Genomic DNA, 12,485 nt, shown 5'->3' with positions numbered 1-12,485 from the left:
AGTTCGGACCAATGAACAATGTATTTGTTATTTCAAAAGAATTGAAAGGGAAAAGAACTTAATTTTATTGCATAAAACTAATCCTATTTTAGATCTATACACAGATATTTAATAAAGAATAAATAACTACAGAATCATGCATATTTTCTTAATATACATCTTCCTATAATCAGCCATGCCAATATGGAAGGGATCGACATGATCCAGTGAGCTCCCACGGACCCCTACGGCATGGATCAAGGGTGCATTGAGATAACATCCCTCTCACGAATCCATATGTTAGTTGGTGAGATCAAAAGAGTCAAGGGACGACTAGATTAAATTATTATAAGAAATTTTTTGGCTAAATGATTATATCTATAAAAGATTGATTATTTTTATAAGTAATACTTCTTTACATATAATAAATATATGTATTAAAAATGGTTCCTTATAAATTTCTAGTTTATATAACTAATTAACTTATAAATTTATTGAGAGTGGAACAGGATGACGCTACAAAAGATTGGATTAGAAATACTTAGAATGACATTCTTTATTAGATTTAAACGAGACATTAGTGATTTATATTAGACACAATGGCGAAAAAAAGGATTAAATAGTAGCCGACTACCCACGTAGTGGGAATAAAGGCATTGATGTTTTAGTTGTTGTATAAATATGTAGATGGATGAAAATAGGATAATAAAATTGGGTAATTTTTTAATTATTTTTAGTATTTTTTAATATTGACAATTCTTCCTTATTATTCGAATTTCCATCTCTGAATTGCTTCTATTTATAATTTATTCTAAAAGTGAGGCGAACTTTAATGCCTTAATATTTTTCCTTTTTTTCCAATTTATTTCTTTATCCCACATAGTCTTATATTTTTATTCACAATAAGGGATTTTTCGCTTTTTCAATATTCTCGCACTTCAATTATAATGTCTTATGGATTTTATCGCAGTAAGCTAGTTGTTTTGTACACTAAACAACAATTCATCGTAGTGACTCTAATTTTTCAATTTATGAATATTTATTGAGCATTGATACATGAATTTATGTAATTCAAACATATTTGTTGTAACCATGGCTTAAATTACGAATAGAGGCGGCCTCAACCGCAATTCTGCCAAGATTACCCGTCAAAGCTTTAACGCATATGTGGTTGAAATTTGAGAGGAGGTAAAACGCTCAATTAATTGGGCGGCTACGCCATTTAGACAAAAGAAGATTCGCCTTTAAATAAAAAAACACTATACTAAACCTTTATATATATTATCGTTGCTATTGAACTTCGAAATTATACACAATGGCATACTTCGATAGAATCTTAAAAAGACAAAAGTCGCCATGATGCTTTTCATTTTTTTCTTCGCAAGCCTCGACGTCGATTCTACTATGCGATCGTGCTTAGAACGCTGCTCGGCACAAACTTCGACCATAGTAACATGCTTCGACTGGAGCTTGAGGATTGAGCTAACTCGCCATGTTAGTTTGAGCTTCACTTCTTTTGATGTGTGTGCTTATATATATATATATATATATATATTATATATATATTTCAGATATCACATTTGGTTGTGGTGTGTCAACACATGAGATTACAATCAATATTTGGAACTTGGAGGTTTGAATAAATAATCAATTTATTTGAGATACAAATAGATCTGATTCAAGTGAATTAAAATAGATAATCATCATCAATATAGCAATAAATATCTTAGAACATGCTTTATAATTTATGAAATTGAGAGATCACCTGTCAAATGATTTAGGGCATCTAAATCTATCATCTACAATTTTATGTTATCTTTGTTAGGGCATTTATGATATAACCTGTCTGAGACATGAAACGAGTATTAATCACAGTGGAGTCAGTGGACACAAACAATTATTCTAAGATTGGATGAACATTTTTTTGGAGAAGATCATTTGTTATTTGTTATATATAAATATAAATGAGTAAAAATTCCAAGATATAATTAATCGCAAGAACATGCTTAAATTAGTTTTTTTGTTTATTTAATCAGTAATGTTCTATGCATTGAGTGCATGCTTTATATCAATTTTATTAATTTAGAATAAGTGAATCAATATGTTTCAAGGTGGGATTTGGTTGAATTCATGGCTAATATATTCACTAATATTTTTAGCTCGTAAAGGATGGTCAGAAGTAGAGATAAAGCTGTATTGGGTCATAAGAAGGATCCAGTATTGAAACATAGCACCCAAGTGGATGTTGGAGGCAGTGAAAAATCATATCTATATTCGAAGGAGCACCTTTTCAGGTCACACAAGAATGTTGCACAATGCTCTAAAGTGCCTAATATAGTCAGGGAGGAGATAAAAACAATATGAATAAGTCTATCACGTCAAAGCATCTTGCACAGAAGTAGTTTGAGGACAGTTGATGTTGCCTCATACAACGGGAGTGAGAATAGTGGTAGGGATTCATCTTCGATGAATCCCATATCTTTTAGAAGTGCAAGAGGTCCCATGGATCATTACATGGTGCAAACATCAGAGAATAGGCCTTCTACTGCACAGAGGATGACCGCAGAGAATGTTAGGGAGGCACGGAGCAGAGTATTTAAGGATATAAGCAGATTCTTCTATGAAATGTTATCCCATTAAATGTTGCAACATCGCTTGCTTATTCCAACATGATTCGGTCAGTTAAAGCATATGGGAGAGGGTTCAAATCTCTAACCATGTATAATTTGAGAACGTGGATTTTGAAGGATTCAAACCCTAAAACCTAAAATATACCTTTTTACAAGATGATTGAAATTGATGGCAAAGAGTCAGGCTGGCCAACTAGCTCTTGGCCGGGCAACCAAAAGTTGGTCACTTTTCTTTAGCCAACCCTGGCTTTCATCAACTTATTGCTTCAGTTGGTCAATGTGCTGGTTGTCCAATGCTTCTTATTGGTTGCCGAACGTTACAAGTGGCCATGCATTGGCTAGGTGTGACTAGACATGCTTGCCTGAGTTAAATATAGTCCATGTGGACATGCTTTGGTTGCACTCAAAATAGATATACATGCTTGAGTTTTATGCAAAACATATAGTTATGACTGAGTTGCAACATCGCCAAAATAGTTAGACTGGATACAATTATGCAACCCAAGTTTGTAAATGGTTTATCACAGGCTGATGTTGGAATGTAGTAGAGCTTTGTAAATTCTTTGGTAAGGAGCTGATGGATATGATATGCAAGATAAGTATTAAAACAGAGTTGATTGAAGACAAGTTGGAACTTATTTCCCATATTTCTGGAATAAAACTATTTCTGCTTTGGCCTATGAAGCTTCCGTTCAAGGACAATATGATCTACATTTTTGGAAATGGATAAAAAAAGCCAAACTCAATTCTCGAGTGGAGGTATTCTAGTGGAGGATTTTTAACAATGCCTTACCTACAAGACAATTTTTATCACATAGAAGATTGCAAGAATTCAACTCTTGTCCTAGGAGATGCAATGTAATTGAAGATATTGAGCACATTGCAATTAAGTGTGAAAAACTGAAAGAAAATTTTCAACATTTAAATAGTTGGGGTTTTGGAATCCCATCTTTTGTCAATTTTGAAGAATGCTGTAAGTACTTGAATTTTCTTGCTTTGCATGATAGCCCGTTGGTAAATATATACTGCAATTTTGTTTATTTTTCATGGAAGTCCAGAAATAAACTAGTCCACGAAGGCAAGGAAGATAGCTTGGTCATTATTGAAGTCGATGTTGTGAGCTATATGTCGGTTTCTACTCATATTGGGTTTTATAAAACGGACCACTGGGATGCTAATCAGTCAATTAGACTGTTGAATCATTGGCATCCTCCTCCTATCGATTGGATTAAGGTTAATGTTGACGCCTCACTTTTATCTTCATATAGAGCTGGAATTGGTGGTATGTTTCGAGACTATAAAGAAGGTTTCTCCTGGCATTTGGAGTTTCATTTGTTCATTGGGATTTCTCTCGATTGGAGTTGCTAGCAATTCAATCTTTGAAGGATTTCATTAAAGATTGGATGTTCAATTACAAGGGATTAATCATCGAAGGTGATAATTCCAACATTATCAAATTTCTCCAAGGTGGAAATCAATTGGAAGATCTTGCTTTTATTAAGGATTTCAATCATGTCATTTTTAATTGTATAGATAGAAATTGCAATAAGTTAGCAGATTTGTGTGCTAACTATGCTATCTTTAGTAATTTTGTTTGGGAAGATTTTAGGTTGAATAAGGTTCCTCCTCTTTTTTATAATTTGTTAAAGGAGGAAACTGGTATGTAGGTTGTAATTTTTTTTTTAGTTTTTAATGCAATTGCTTGCTTCTTTCAACAAAAAAAAAAAAAGAAAAAAGTTTGTAAATGGTTTGCAACCAACACAAGCAGCCATTTCTGGTTTGCAACTAGGAGGAGCTGTTTGGTCTCATTCCTTGTAATATGGTAATTGACTAGCCTTTAATTAATTGGTCATTTGCTTCGATTAGCTAAAAAAAGAAAGAGTGGTTGACCAGTTAGAGATTCTTTCATTCCCTTTGCCCATCTTTCAAAATAGTATTTTAGGTGTTATAAATGAAAAATAACTGGTTTTGCCAACAACAAAAACAACAAACCTTTATCCCTCTACGTGGGGGTCGACTACATGAATCCTTTTTTTCCATTGTGTCCGATTAAGAGTCAAATTCTCATTTAGATCTAATAAAGAGAGGTCATTTCTAATATTTTTCAAACAAGTCTTTTTAGGTCTACCTCTACCTTTCTTAACATAGGTTAAATCTATTACATTTACTTTCCTAACCAGGTCATCGGACGGCCGCCGTTTTATGTGACCAAACCATCTAATGCGACTCTCTCTAATCTTATCTTCCACTAGAGCTACTCTAACCTTTTTCATGTGTATGCTCATTTTGCATCCTATCTCTAAGAGTAAAGCCACTTATCCACCTGAGCATCCTCATCTCTATAACACTTAACTTAATATTATGCTTCTCTTTTAATGACCAACATTCTGCGCCATAAAGCATTGCAGGTCTAACCACAATCTTATATAATTTTTCTTTAAGTTTGAGTGGTACTTTTCTATCACACAACAAGCTCGATGCAGTCCTCCACTTTATTCATCCAACTTGAATTCTACTAACAATATCCCCATCTATTTCACCATCACTCTGCCAATATGATGAAAATAGGAATAATTTTTTCTGTTATCACAAGGAGAAACTAACAAGAATTTTGTTCATGTTTGTTAAACTTTATATCCTTTAGCAATGTGAAAGTGTAACAAATTAATAATATTGGTCATTGCTGACATGATGAAACTTAATAGGCCACAAGGGAGAAAAGGATTTCTGTAGCTGATCCTACGTAGTGGGATAAAAGCTTGATGTTATTGTTGTTGTTGCTAATATGATGAAAATAAGAATTCAGATAGTTTGATGCTCTTGTTGTATCATGAAGATCAATGGTGTCATGCAGATAGAGGATTTAATTGGATTTTCAGTTAATCTTTTACTGAATTCAATGTGAATTGTTCTAGAACATGCTAGGAGTTCACATCATGTTTTGGATATGCATTGTGCTTTTGGCCACCTTAGGTCAAGTGTTCCCTTTGTAATGTGTTTGGTTCTGAATATAAGAGAAATAATGATGTGATGAATGATTTTGGTATTTATAGCTTTGTTTCATTTTCTTTTTTTAGTGTACCAGAGATGTAAACAAGCCCCCCTTTGCTTTGGTTGTTTGATTTTTGTTGCCTGGCTTTTCCGATTCCTCCTGGCCTTAGCTGTTCGGTACTTGTTGCTGGCTTTCCCAGTTCCCCTTGCCGTGGTTGTTCGGTCCTGCTCCTTGGCTTCCCGGTTCCTCTTTGCTTTGGCTGCTGGGTTCCTGTTGCTGCCCCTTGGCTTTCCCAATTCCTGGCTGTTCGGTTGGGCTTCTACCGTGCCTTTAATGCTGCATTTTCTTCCCCTTTTTGGCTGGCCGTTGGCCTCCTTTTTCCCAATTTTGGTTGGCTGTTTTTAGCGGCTGTTTGGGTGTCTTTTGGGCTTCCTTTTTTTCTATTTATAGGGCTGTTTTGTGGTTATTTGGGAGGATGAAATTTGCTGATTTTTGGAGAAAGAAAACCTGTGGGTTTTGTTCTAGCTTGCAAGCTAGCTTCTTTTCCCTTTCCCTTCTATTATTTCGTCTAAGAACTTCTAATCTATTTCTTCTCTCCACAAGTTACCATTCCATTGTATCTTTCTTCTCAAAAGTTGTAAGGCTTGATTAGTCGTATGGTATTGTTGTGTCTTTTTTTTTTAAAGTGTGGTTGTATTTATTTAAACTTCTGGGGGATATAATAGTATCTTTTCTTCTATTTTTGTTTATGTATATGTTTTATGAAAGGAAGATTTATGTCTTGGCAATCCAAATTTTTGGTTGCATCAACTAGTTAGTTATATCGCATTCTCCTGTGATTTTATACTGTTTCTTCAAGCGATTGAGCTGTCTTGAAAGGTTTACTTTCACTAGGTTTCTGAAGAGGATTATTGCTTTATGAATGCAACAATTTCATGATTTTAAATATTTTGGGTATCCCTTACTTGAAAAAAAGTAATGACCCGCTCTTTTAGGTGGCTGCACTACTGTTCGATTATACCTGGAACTTATGGAAGAGTGATGTACAGACCATATTACAGAGTTTTTCTTGTTTAGCTCAGTGTGATTCATCAAATTCTTTGATGGAACATCAAAATGATCTACTGTTGACTTGCGAAAGATGGTTGTTTTGTACTAAGATAATTCGGCAGCTAATTATTTCCGGGAATGCAAGTGATGCAACATCTGCTCAGGTAGCATGCACTCTCTCTCCATCGTGATACTACTTAGTTTGGTCCAATATTTCTAATTCCTCCTTTTATATTTTCAAGCACTACTGTTATGAGTTTGACAGCTACACTAACTTTTCCAGGAGGTCCGGCCGATCAAGGAGGTCTGTCCTGTGCTTTTGAGTGTTATTCAATCATTCCTTCCATATTGTAAGATGATTCTTCCTTTAAAAATGTCTGTTTTTGGGCCTGATAACATTATTGCTGTTGTTGTTATTATTATTATTATTCATTTGTGGTTCTTATGCTCGTATTGTTCCACCTCCAGGAAAATGGCTGTTCCCATTCCATCCTAGTTTGCAATGCTTGAAGGATTTTCTTCTTCTTGTAGTTGACATTCACATAGTAGTGAGATTAGTTTTGGAGCATAAAAAAAATGAATTATGTAGGAAAAATCTGATGGCTTAAAGATTATTAGAAGAATAAAGGCTGAATTTAGTCAATGCAGTTTTAATAATTTGATTATTAGAAGAATAAAGGCTTTATCATGATTGAACTAAATATCAGAAGATAGATTAAAACTTTATTAAAGTAAAATAATATAATAGAGAGCAATGTGCTTTATATATTCCATCCGCTTATCAGTCTGCAAATATTTTCACAAAATGGTAGACAAAAGCTCTGAAAAAAAATAATTGATAATTTTGACTTGTATGATATTTGCAAACCAGCTTAAAGGGGGTTTTGAATGTTGCCGCACCTTTCCAAACTAGAAAAGGTTAATGCAATTTATCTTCTACCTACTTGGAGTTTACCCTTGATTGTCTCCCAAACATTTGTATGACAAGGATGCTAGCAATGTTCCTGCTGGTAGCAAGCAATGTTCCTGCTGGTAGCTAGCAATGTTCCTGCTGTAACTAACAAGCTTCCCTTGATTGACAAAATTTCGTGCTGGCAACCTTCCTTGATTGGTAGATGCCTTCCAACGCTTAGCCAAAGTGTCTTATGAAGCATTTTTTTAGGTTTTATTGGTGGAAAAGCAAATTTTTTTTTTGTTAGATTGATTTTCTTTAGGAGAATTGTCACTTATTACTGGAGAACATCTGCTTGGAAGAAAAATTAGGTATAACTTACCTTAATGAAGCCAGAAGTTAAAACATTTTTACTTCTTGTGCCCAAGTAAATTGAGTGATTGATACTATCCAAATATATTCAGGAATCACATAATGATATAGAAATTATGTTGCTCATTACCCTTAAAAACAGTGTTTGTAGATCAACATCAAATCGAAGGGACTAGGTAGGATAATTGTAGGCTAAAACTAACTTGGTTAAATATTTTCTAAACGACTTGACTAAACTTTAATTATTGCCCAATAAAGTCCTTAACAGGACCAAAAGCCAAAAAAAAAAAAAAGGATACATACACCTTAATTGTGACAAGGTTCTTGATGAGGATGGCGATCATAAGTGAGTATTGAACTCCTGAATGTGGTTGTATCGGTAACAATAACATAAATAGGAGTGTGGGCGTACTTGTTACAGCTTTTTGCAGGCACCATATCTGGATGGAGGAAGTTTTTTTGCTTTAAGCCATTGATTTTGAGGCCTAGAGAAGGCTGTAATAATATCATTACGGTGACATTTGATTAAGAAGCAAATAGTATTCTTTGGCGCCATGCTGTCATTTTATTATGTTACTATCATCGAGACATGTGCCCTTATTTTAAACTTTTTAATGGCTCTTATCTAAGCAACATTTTAAGAAGTTGATTCTAGTATTTTAGTTCTTCTAAGAAATATTAATGATTTTTTCTATGCATGGATTAAAAAGGCGTCGAGGCGGATTATATTAATAATTAAGCAAATAATTAAATAATTAATTAAATAATTAATAGTATAATTAGTGCATAAATTAATTATCTATTTTAACTTAATTGAATAATTAGCATTATAATTATTAATTAAATTTTAATATAATTAGCCTAATTAATATAAATTACATATTATGAAAAGATTTTTCTTTTCAGATATAAACATTAACGATCTTCTTTTAAATTCATAATTGACTTAATATTTTGTCATTTTCTATCATTATTTATAATTTTACATTAGCTTATTTTTATCATTTTGAGGCTCAGTCCTCGATCCGCCTCGAGGCTTACGCCTCGCCTCGCTTATACAAAACGCCTTGATTATTGATTTCACCTTTTAAAACATTGTTTCTATGAGAGGAATAGTTAAAATGGTTATGGACTATTTATGAGGGGTCATTTTAGTCCCAGGGCTATTTAAAATATCTAATTTAAAATATCTAATTTAGTTCATTGACTTCTCAAATATGAACTAAAGTAGTCTCACATGAAAATTAATGTTTAATTTGAAAAAAAATATCAGGTAAATTTCATGAATGAAGTTTTTTTCCAAGAAAACAAAGTTTCAATACATCTTGATTCGTATTAAGTACTCTTATTATCCTCCTCATTTGTGAAAATGTGAATTTTTTGTCAAATTAAACAATAGTTTTAACTGTGAGGCTATTTTAGATTATATTAGGAGTCAAGGGACAAAAGTTGAATATTTTAAGTAATTTGGAATAAAAATGACCTCTCACAAATAGTCCATGGACCTTTTGATCTTTTTCTTTTTTCTAAGATATGAATTTAGTGGTTCTTTGTCGGCAAATAATAGTAATTTAGGGGCTGTTTGGTTGCCTGAAAAGAAAATGTAGCGTAAAGTAAATGCAATGTAAAGTAAATGTAGTGCATTCTGAATACTTTGAGACTGTTTGGTTGTCTGCAAAATAAACGCAGGAGAATTGTTTCCCTTGTTTGATTTGGTGAGGTAGAACCAGAATAAAGTAAAAGCAGTTTTTTGTAATAATTTATTTTGACAATACAACTAGTGTATTTATAAAAGCAGTGTATTTATAATAATAGTATTATTTTGGTGTTATAATAATTACTATTATTTGGTGTTATAAAATAAGTTGATTGATTAATCATTTGTTGCATTTATATTAGGCAAATTCAATGATTAGAAAATTCATCATGACTAAAATTTAGTTAGGATATCCTAAGTCAATTTACCCTCTTTTGCAATCATTGTGCTACACAAGAGCAGCATACGGTTTCCAAAAGTACATAATGGGTTATTAAAATACTTCTTTTCATAACTATATTATTAAACATGTTAATCAGTAAAAAAATTATCCAATTACCTTAAGATCCAAAGACTAATAAAAACAATCAGACAACATCCTTGCAAATCCTTTCCTCCACTATTCGACATAAGAACGTAATCAGAATTACTCCATCTGTGGTCCAAGGGATCGTAGTCAGCGAGCCACTTCGGTGGTTCGAGGTATCGGGACACATGCTTTACAATCATTGTATTTTATAAGTTAACATTTTAATGAATTAAGTCTAATAGATGTTTTGAAAAAAGTAAAGTAAAAATAGCGTATTTTGAAAAATTTGCCATAAAATTGAAAAAAAAATGAATTTGAAGATAGATATACAGAAAACTAAAATTTTTAATAAAATTGAAAAAATATGAATTTGAAGACAAATTTAAAAATATTATTTGCCATGAAAATGAGATGTCTGAATTCTGCACCATTGGGAATTTCCACAAGCACCTACAGTGCACAAACCTGTAGCATGCTCTTTTTGGAATTTCAACAAACCTATAGCATTGGTCATGAGCACGAACATCCACACATAGTTCATCGTCCACACACAGGACAATCGGGTTGGTGTCGCAAACCTGTTTGTTACATCCCTGCTCCAATACTCGGCAAGCCATGGCCGTACCATCCAATTTCTGCTCTTCACAAGCTGAAGGCCATTCTATCATGGCTGCATCTTCATTGCCATCCTTTTACTTAGCATCCATAGCAACTTCCGAACTGCTCTGGTCGTAATTCTCGGCAACCTGATTGCATCCTGTAAGAGCTGAAGCATTGAAGTCGGGAAGCTGTGGCTTCCTTTCTGATTCCGTCGGCACACATAGGTGCAGGAAAGCAGATTTAACAAGGACAGAACATCGTCGATGGAGGAGGAGTTTCTTAGAGACTCGATCAAAAGTCTATCTCACGTGAAGCAGGCAAAGTTGAACATCAACAAAGAAAAGCAAATGGGTTATCGTGGCAATGGAGGAAGAAACGAGCAAGAGTTACCGCAGGCTTTTCTCTCGTACCCCCGTGAATTACTTTTTCGCTCCATTTGAGCGGGTTTCATTTACATGTAAAATGAACTACAGCGGGGAGTTTCTAATACATTAGGATTTTACTTTATTTTACATTCTGTCAAACCAAACACCAAAAAAAAAAAAAAAAAAACATGTATTTCTTTTAAACCGATGTATTTCTTTTACACTGCATTCATTTTTACTTCAACCAAACAACTCCTTAGAATAAACGGAATGCAAGAGTTTTGAAATTTCTGGTGTTTTGTTGGAAGAAAAACAAATTCGGAGTAATTGTTTTGTAGTCATTTGGAATTCTCTACTAGTTCATGTTTAATATATTTGGAATTCGTTCTATTTGGATGTATTTCAAATATACTCCTTTTGTGAACCTTTACTCGTTGACCACCAGTGTCTCCTCCACTGAACATCACTGCCACCCTAATCCAAAATTACTAGTCTTACTTTGCAAGCAGCCAAACACAAAAATAAACTTCTGAATTTCTTGCACAAGCAATTAAATACTGCTAATTATTTCAAATACATGATTGTACTTTACATTGTATTATGAATATATCGGACTTCCAAATGCTTTCAACAAAACAACCCCTTAATTTTTTTTTCTTAAAATCTGATTTGTCTTTGAATTATTTTTGGAATATTTGGCCTGCCATACATTATGTCTTTGTGCTTCAGGCACTTCATTCATGGAAAAACAACCTGAGTTTTGGAACTTCACAAAGAGGGCTTGCATTAAATTGATGAAGGTTTTGGCTGCATTTCAGAGGAGACATCCATACTCATTTGGTGATAACAATGTTCTTCCACCTATTTTGGTTTTCTGTTTGAATGAGATCATCAATCCCGAACAAGCAGTGCCGTTATTTAATGAGTTTCTGATTCAATGCATGATTTTAATCAAGTCTACAATAGAGTGTAAAGAGTACAAGCCTAGCCTTACTGGCCGTGTTATTAATGAAAGTGGAGACGCTTTAGAACAAAGGAAGAAAATCATCTCTAGAGCTGTTTTTGACATGCTTGCAGCTGTTTTTCCTAATGACCGTGTTGTTCTGCTGTGCAACATTTTGATAAGAAGGTAGGAATAAGATCTTTTATTGACGTATTTTACCATGTTAAAATCGATACTTGTCACTGGCTAGCAGTTTGCTTTATTTTACGGCTACTTGTGAATCTAGGCATTTATTTTTTGCGTTATGACAATTCATTTTTTGTTTGCTTCATGTCTGCTGCATTGTAAAACTTGCCATGTACTATCATATCGTCTTTATAATTTTATTGGAATAGCTAATATTTCTGGAGTAGAGAGTTGCCTTAGATGCTTTGGTCACATAAAATGACAGTCTTCTGATGACCCGGTTAGGAAAGTAGATGTATTAGATTTGACTTATGTTAAGAAAGATAGAGGTAGACCTAATAAGATTTGGTTAGAAAATATTAGAAATGACTTTTCATTATTAGATTTAGATGAGAATTTGACTCTTAATA

The 12,485-nt window shown here is 33.5% G+C and overlaps 1 protein-coding gene across 8 annotated transcripts in view; it reads left to right on the top strand.

Annotated features, from left to right (window-relative positions):
* LOC110096544 (importin-11) overlaps window positions 1-12,485 on the top strand; it is a 107,609-nt gene that overhangs the window by 15,899 nt on the left and 79,225 nt on the right. For all 8 annotated transcript variants that reach the window (XM_028693884.1, XM_028693883.1, XM_028693882.1 and 5 more), the window contains exons 6-8: window positions 6,597-6,815; window positions 6,935-7,001; window positions 11,676-12,075. In XM_028693884.1, the coding sequence (XP_028549717.1) occupies window positions 6,597-6,815; window positions 6,935-7,001; window positions 11,676-12,075 (686 nt within the window). The remainder of the gene's footprint in view (window positions 1-6,596; window positions 6,816-6,934; window positions 7,002-11,675; window positions 12,076-12,485) is intronic.

This window comes from Dendrobium catenatum, unplaced genomic scaffold, assembly GCF_001605985.2.
Source record: "Dendrobium catenatum unplaced genomic scaffold, ASM160598v2 fragScaff_scaffold_378, whole genome shotgun sequence".
Lineage (NCBI taxonomy): Eukaryota > Viridiplantae > Streptophyta > Magnoliopsida > Asparagales > Orchidaceae > Dendrobium > Dendrobium catenatum.
Note: the sequence above shows the minus strand (reverse complement) of the source record. Positions and strands in the feature narration are given on the sequence as shown.